General features: G+C 49.0%; 1 protein-coding gene, 1 long non-coding RNA gene and 1 other non-coding gene across 4 annotated transcripts in view; 2 read left to right on the top strand and 1 right to left on the bottom strand.

The window, feature by feature from the left end:
* The window catches only part of LOC109118277, a 4,926-nt gene extending 4,067 nt beyond the window's left edge, over window positions 1-859 (bottom strand). Inside the window, exon 1 of the long non-coding RNA XR_002025591.2 lies at window positions 760-859. This is a non-coding gene — a long non-coding RNA (uncharacterized LOC109118277). The remainder of the gene's footprint in view (window positions 1-759) is intronic.
* The window catches only part of Nup37 (nucleoporin 37), a 28,938-nt gene that overhangs the window by 19,437 nt on the left and 1,867 nt on the right, over window positions 1-7,634 (top strand). For both annotated transcript variants that reach the window (XM_010631356.3, XM_010631357.3), the window contains exons 6-9: window positions 2,080-2,170; window positions 5,258-5,439; window positions 6,071-6,121; window positions 7,367-7,460. In XM_010631356.3, coding sequence (XP_010629658.1) covers window positions 2,080-2,170; window positions 5,258-5,439; window positions 6,071-6,121; window positions 7,367-7,460 — 418 coding nt within the window. The remainder of the gene's footprint in view (window positions 1-2,079; window positions 2,171-5,257; window positions 5,440-6,070; window positions 6,122-7,366; window positions 7,461-7,634) is intronic.
* Window positions 3,083-3,211, top strand: LOC117286200. The gene has a single exon (XR_004517346.1). It is a non-coding gene; the product is annotated as a small nucleolar RNA SNORA38 (small nucleolar RNA).

Here is a 7,634-nt window from a genome sequence, read left to right as displayed (position 1 = left end):
TTTTTTTTTTTTTTTTTTTTTTTTTTTTTTTGTACCAGAGATTGAACTCAGGACCTTGCACTTGCCTGGCAGGCGCAGTGCCACTGAACTACATCCCCAGTCCTATGATATACTTTTTTAAACTATGACTATATCTCATGGAACTAATATGAACTAGATGATCCATGGAGAAAAGACACAGAAAACTGAGTTGAGCTCCACAAAAGGATTTGAGAAAGACTTAATTAGGGAATCTATCAAAAGGGAAATAAGACTTAACAACTTAAACCATCTGTAGCTAATTTAGTCAGGATAACTTTTTTGGCCCTATTTCTTGCATTCTGCATACTTAGTGCTTAGATCTATGCAACCACTAAAGATTATTGAATGACCATAACATTTCATCAGACCATAAATCATTTTCATTCTGCTCCCCTGAAAAGCAATTGGGATCACCCTCCTGCCTAGGTTTGTTTTTAAAACAGCGTCAGTTCAATTCAGGATAAAATACTACTTTAAACTTCGGCAGAGCTTGGATCTTTGGACAAGAATACACTTCATTAGTTGACCTAATTTTGTATAAGTCTCTGCCCATATTTGTACCTCTTTTGTTTCCTTCATTTGAAAAGAGGGAAAAAATTTAAAATATTATGGTATGTATTTGCTCAATTTATATAATGTCCAACAAAAGCCACACATGTATTAAAATAGGATTCCGGGATTCACTGCATTTGCAAGAAAAATTTAAACTTATTTATACATTGTTAAAATATGTGCTACCTTAGCGTGTTATTATGCAGATGACATTGAAAAGAAATGATTCGGTCCCCATCAGTAATGGACCCGTCGGCTGTGGGGGAGAAGCAGTGGCACGGACTCTTCGTGAGTGTGCGTCCTCCCGATCAATGTAACTGTCTGCCTCGCACCCGTAAATGTGGACGAGAAGTATGGACTTGGCAGAAGAAAGTAAGCTGCTGAGAGTCGATCAAGTGCATAACCGTGAGAAGCGTGTGAATCAGTCTGCGAAACAGTGCTGGTCAAAGTATGAAGTGCGACGATTTCTACAGGAAGAAAGATATTTAGTGCGGCTTGACCCAGATCCGCATTATCTGGTGGCTACTTTCTTCTCAATGAATTTGTGCCTATATGTATCGGACATATTAAAGCATTTTGACAGTGTTTTGCGGTCCTACGAGATCTGAATTGTAAACACAGGGAAGAGTCAGTGGCGTTGTAGGGAGTGGTTTTCTTTGTGGTGCGCACTGTGAGTGCCTGCGTGCCCGCGCCTGTCCGCTTGCTGTGGTGCTGTCAGTGGCACTGGGCCTCCGCTGCCTCCCAGCCCTGAAGGGGTCGTCCCGAGAACCCGCTGTCTGGCCTTTGCCTTGCCGCCTCCTCTCCCCTGCAGGGCCCTATGGCATTCCGGAATGCCGTCCTGGGCCCGAGCAGGCGGGGCCGAGGGTGGCAAGGTGGAGTCTGCCTGCTTCTGGGGACTGGAAAGCTGGGCCGAGTCCGCTTACTCTGAATTTATGATGCCCGGGAGGGAGGGAACGGAGGGCCCAGTGATCCCCCCCGCTTCCCCCTGCAGGCAGCTGTCTCCCGGGCCGCCCTTGGGCCTGCTGAGGAAGTAGACGGGTCAGAAGTGACGCTTGGGAAGTGGCCGCCTGCCGCTGGGGTGGACACTCAGAGGTGAAGACGCCCGCCGGGGCTCCCCTCCCTCGCCCCATGCCGCCTTCCCTGCCTGTCGGCTGAAGGCGGAAGCTGAGCTGGGCTGGGCCGGGCCGGGCTTCCCCACCTACAAGGACGACTTACCGGGAGTAACTGCTGCCTGATCAGGGACCCGGAAACTTCAAGGTTCTGCCTTGGTTACCGTCCCGCCGTTTGATTAGAAGTACTCTGTTTTCCAAGAATGAGTTCAGCAGAACTTGAATTGCTCACCTCCTCTCCCAGTCCCTCACGGCAGGACCGTCATTTTCTTCTCAGATGCACGTTCCGTGCAGTGCCTGCTCACAACCTGTTAATAGCTCTGAATGCCTTGATGGAAATTGCGTTCTTTAGTAGTGACTTACCGAGCATGCCTAACACACTCCTGCTCTTTTGTAGGATCTGGAACTTGGAAGGAAGGCAGACGGCTCACTTTGCTCTTCATTCCCCGGGTATGAGCGTGTGCTGGCATCCTGAGGAGAATTTTAAGGTTATTTTTTATGACTTTCATCAAACCGAAGAAACACACGCAGATACAGTGCCTGCAGCCATTCAGGAGTGAAATCAGGGCCCTTTTCTCCCTCAGAACCTTGGCACGGAGCCTTCCGGTCCGTGAGACATCCTCCAGAACCATTCAATTGTTGACAGCCGCCCTCTGCAAGTAACAGTTACTCAGAGTTCACTTTTTTCCTGACCTTGAACAGATTACAGTCTAAAACTCATGCCCAGATGGTTTAGTGGCAGCACGCAGTTAAAAAGGAAAAAGAGGGCTGGGAATTTAGCTCAGTGGTGCCACTGCCTGCCTTGCAAGCACAGGGTCGCAAGTTTGATTCCCAGTACCAAAATTACATCCATGCCACTGAATGACAGTGTATATACCAGAAAGCATCAACAGAGTAAGGGAAACCTGTGTTGGCCGCAGTGGCGTTCGTCTCCGCCCAGGGGAGAGCTGCCTGAGATGATAAACATCAGCTGGCCTGCCTTCCACTGCACTGGGGAAATGAGCTGCTCAGCAAGTGGCATCTTTGCCTGCGTCTTGGGTGTTGCTGTGCCACTGTATCTCCGTAGAAGGGGAAACGTCACCACACGCATGCTAACTTGAGTGCCTTGGCTGTTCTCCAGAGTTCTGTCCGCTGCAGGCACCTTGCCTCACGGCCTCTTACCATCTCCCATCCTGTCTCCTATGACTGTTCTTTGCTCAAGTTAATACAAAAGGAGAAGTTTGGTCACTCATCAAAAATGCAGTGTTCAAGTGCGCCAGGCCCTTAGCATTTCTTATAAGCCTCTCGGCCCTTTGGAGAGCCTTTGACAATCCCCGTTTTCACAGGTGAGGACAGCAGCGTTCGGGCAGGCTCGGCCCCTAGCGCAGGGTCCCAGGCCTGCTGCGCCCTCACCCTCCCATCCCTCCTACAAGGGCGTGTCTCTTGTTTGCTGTCTTGGGACAGGTAAGAATTGGAGGCAAAGAAATGAGGATTCGGAGACACCTGGGGCCAGCTTACTTCCCAGGCTCAAGATTAACTGACCCAAGTAAAAGAAAAAACACTGTACCGAGCCCTTTTCCACCTTTCTTTCTAAATCTTTGATTCCCTCACCTAATAGAATTCTGGTCCTGCTCTCCTCGGCCTTGGCCTGACTAATCTCACTCTGTCCCCACTGCTACTACTACTGCTCATATTTTCAGTGTATCCGGTGGCCTTCTGCTTCCTTCGTATTCCCAGTGCAGTCTTTTACATCACTGACCACCTCCTCCGTGAAACTCCAAGCTGCACTCCCCTGTTCGTGAACAACTCTGTACTGTTCTCTCTGCCCTGCCAATTCTTCTTAGACTGAGTCTGTGAATTGCTCCGAGCATCAGTTCTCACGAGAGGTACCGTTACTGTAATCGGGTGAAAACTGAATACGGTCCCTTCCTTTAAGTTACACGCCGAGCTATGAGGAAGAATAAGGTGTTATGTGTTAGAATAAAATGATCCATTTAATGGAACGCCGACGTAGAGCAGGATTAATCAGGGCCCTCGTGGCTCCCGAGAGCGTGGGCCTCAGCCCATAGGGATGTGTGCGAGCCCTCGTCCTGCCGGCACATTGCCTTTGAGCAGAATCTTTCTGGCCTTGGGCAGATTCCAGTGTGAAGCCTGACGCCCAGATAGGATCTGTTTGCCCGTGTGTGAAAGGCCCTCCTTTACTCGTGCAGCGCTTAGAGGCCCCATTTCCGACCCACGTCCCGAACTTCACGCCTGGATTGCTCCTCTCAAGCAGGGAGTCTACTTAGACACGATCGAGGATTCTACCAAAGTGTTTATGTCACCACACATGAAGAGAGTAAGCTACTTTTTAAAAACGGACCTAAACCAGAATTGAGAGTATTTACTGATATTGATAACTTCCATCCCCACATTTATACCAATGCTTATTATTTCAGGCCCCTTTCTTCCATGTGCTTTAACTTACTGTTTATTTTTCTTCTGAAGATACCACCCTATCCTATCTCCTTTTTTATGTTTCTGTGACTTCCAAATGGTTGAAGTCTCTATTATAAGTCAGATAAACTCAAAATCCTAAAAGCACCTTTCTTTCCTTCTCTATACATAAACTTTCCTGAGTCTTTTAATTTTTCCTTCACTCTTACTAACTCTAGTTGTGCCTCTTTATTGAGGTGCGTCTCGGCCTTCCTGTGCTCAGAGCTGCTTCTCACCCAGCAAACCGGACCTGTGCTCTCTCTTCGGTCATGCTTGCCTGTTTGACTAATACTCTTACGGACCCCAGTTTTGGTTTCGTCTGTCATTCCCAGCCTCGGGGCCCCAGAACACGGGAGCGTCACCCGGGAGGTGGTTAGGGACAGGACACACTTGCATTACTCAGACCCCAGCAAGTCACTTAAGCGCTCGCATCCTCATCCTGGAAAGTGGGTAACGATGAAATGAGTTAATGTGTCCAGTCCTTTAGCTAGCACTCAGGAGCAGGCAGCACAAGAGTACTTCCCTAGGGTACGTCCATCTCAGCTACTCGGTAGCTTCCTGAGTCCGCCACAGTTGTCCTGCCTGTCACGTGAGGAAAAGCTTGGGTCATCCAGCAGATGACAGCGTAGACCCCATATTGTCCCAGCCTGCTACTGCTGCTTTACACCTTCAGCGTTTTTTAAATGAGAGCAGCACCTCCTCTCAGGCTGCCCATGATCTTCCACTGCGCCGTGCTGATTTCCACACAGCAGCAACTTGAGTTGCATGGGGAGGTGTGATGTAATCATCTGTGTGGAGACACGTGCGTGCCTGCCCCTGCTAGGTGATGACTTCCGGGAGTCAGGTTAGGTGGGGCCCTTCTTCTGTGACTGACCATACATCACACCTCATCACCGAGCTTTCTCGAGTCTCCTTTGGCCACTTTTCCGTAAGCTGTGCTGTTTGGCAGAGATTTTCTTACGTAGCCTTCCTCGATGTCCTTTGCGCCTGATCTTCCGCTTGTAACATACAGCACGTGAGTGTGCTTGCACTGTGGCATGTGGCCTCGTTTCTCTGCTTGCTTCCCGGGCTTGGCTGTGAGGTAACTGGTTAAAGTTCCCTTTTATTTTTCTGCCTTACAGCTGATGGTTGCAGAGAAGAATGGAACAATCCGGTTTTATGATCTTGTGACTCATCAGGCTATTTTGTCTCTGGAATCAGAACAGATACCTTTAATGTCAGCACACTGGTGCTTAAAAAACACATTCAAAGTCGGAGCCGTTGCAGGAAACGATTGGTTGATTTGGGATATCACTCGGTCCAGGTACTCGCTCAGCATGTTTGGCTCTTACTCGATGATCACAGCCATAGCGATTGTTAAGTGACCCATTGGGCCCCTGTAGAGAGAAAACAAGAAGGGCGGAGCTGTGGAGTTTGACAGGGGAGACCCAGAGAGTGTGAGGCAAAGGAGGAGCTCTGGTCTGAGGGACCTTTACTTAGGCAAGGGAGAGCGCGTCCTGTGGAGTGGTGGGTGGCACCCTGGCGTGGCTGCTCTCATGCTTCACCTGCTTTCACTGAGACCTGTTTGGAATTTTGTTTAGTGTTTTTTGAGACAGGGTCTCCCTATGTAGTTCGGGCTCGAATTTGCAATAATCCTCCTGCCTCAGCCTCCCAAGCGCTGGGATCACAGGCACCACCCTGCTGGGCTTGGAAGGTCCTTACCGCTGCTCAAGTCCTGGTCTCAGAGCTGTCAACAGTGACCGTGTGAAGTGTGAGCCACAGTGCGGTGGTTGAGAGGAGGGGCAGCCTCAGGCTGGCTCTCAGCCCTGTGGGGTCGTCTGACGCACAGATCCTTTCCACTGGGTCCCTAAAGAGGAAATAACTTTAAAACCTGGATTTGATTTCAGCTTCAGTCTTACCACAGATTCACAAAATGCAAAAATCCTGTTTTGTAGTTACCCCCAAGAGACAAGACCCGTTCACATGGACCGAGCCTGCCTGTTCAGGTAATGCACCATCTCTGCTGGCCCAGTGTTGGGCATTGTGCTGCTCTGCCACCACTGGAGTGTTCCCCAGTCCTCACTTCTGCACTGATTTTGTTTTATAAGGGCTTAGCTCACTTTCCCCACTAAGTCTCTGCATTTGTCTTTTGGACTTAGCAAGGAATGGATTTGCTTCCCAGATATTTTCTTTATAAAATTTCATAGCTTACAAGGCCCTTTCTTTTCTTTTTTTTAATATACCGGGGATCGAACTGGAGTCCTTGTGCTTGCGAGTCAGACAGCAGCACCACTGAGCTAAATCCCCGGCCCTAGTTTTGCATTGTGTAAGTTAAGCCACTGTCAGCTTTAGAAAACAGGAAAACCAAATAGCAGACTTAAGCCAGTAGAAATTATATCCTCTAAAATGTCCTCAGTAAATGAGACCCGCTGTTCACAGCCGGAGATATTTAACCAAGATTCGAAGCTGCTGACTTCCTGAGCCCGGAGAAGTGAGCCGGGCTTCGTTTCCAAGTCATGAAGCAGCACTTGGGAGTGGAGGGGAGAGGCAGTGCCCAGGCTGGCTGCTCAGCGCTCACCCTGCGCCCTTGCGCTGTGCTGACCTGGGGCACCGCCCTGGGCTCGTAGCTTCACGCCCCAGGGTATGAGGCCAGAGAGCAGGGAGCCCTCCCGTGCGCCTGTCCCTCTGCTGGACAAGGGGCGTGGCCGCTGGACCAGCTGTGTGAGCGGGATGTGTGTGTGTGAGGAAAGCCTTTGGTTCACGTCTTCCCCACTCCTCAGGACAGTCAGACATGCTATCAGAACTCTAGTATGCGGTGAACTGCCTTACAAGGCGTCTGTTTCATCCCAAGGAATGTAAACACGCACGTGTCACTTCATAAGAAATGTCAGTAAACATCAGTGTATTTACTGAACGTTTTGTCTGAGATATTTCATATCTGTCTGGTGGCTTGTTGTGTCTCCCACCACGCTGTGCCTTTTGGTTGTAAGAAGGGGACCGTGTCAACCTTGTGTTGATAACTTGGAATTGAATGCAGTGAATTCAGCTGAGCACTGAATAAATACTCACAAAATGGGGAAATATTTATAACTGATTAGCCTGGATTTCACAGTCTAAATTTTAAGCCATGTTAACAGGTTTAGGATTGTAAAAATTACAGCTTTTGTACAAAAAGAAGTAACTAGCTCCAGAGAGCTTGCCGTCCGTTCTGTGCAGGTCAGTGCATGTTTTCACACCTTCTTGTCTCGCAGGTGGTCCACGATTAGTGAGAGCTTGTTCGCAACCGCTGGTTACCCAGGCAAAACAAGCAGCCAGTGTCAGATTCATCACCTCGGGCACCCTCAGGTAATGCAGGAGCGACTGCACTCAGGGACGTGTGTTGTTTCGGTTTGTGTCTGACTTTACATCCACGACCTCAGATCTGTAGTGACTAAACATTTATAGAGGGTTACGGAGGATTACTGTAGTTTATTACTACAGTAATTACACATCTGGTATCTGTGTAAATTGAAAGAGACA

This window comes from Fukomys damarensis, unplaced genomic scaffold (assembly GCF_012274545.1).
Source record: "Fukomys damarensis isolate Sample0158 unplaced genomic scaffold, DMR_v1.0_HiC HiC_scaffold_15, whole genome shotgun sequence".
Classification (NCBI taxonomy): Eukaryota; Metazoa; Chordata; class Mammalia; order Rodentia; family Bathyergidae; genus Fukomys; species Fukomys damarensis.
The sequence above is the reverse complement of the archived record's forward strand: the minus strand, read 5'-3'. Positions and strand labels throughout refer to the sequence as shown.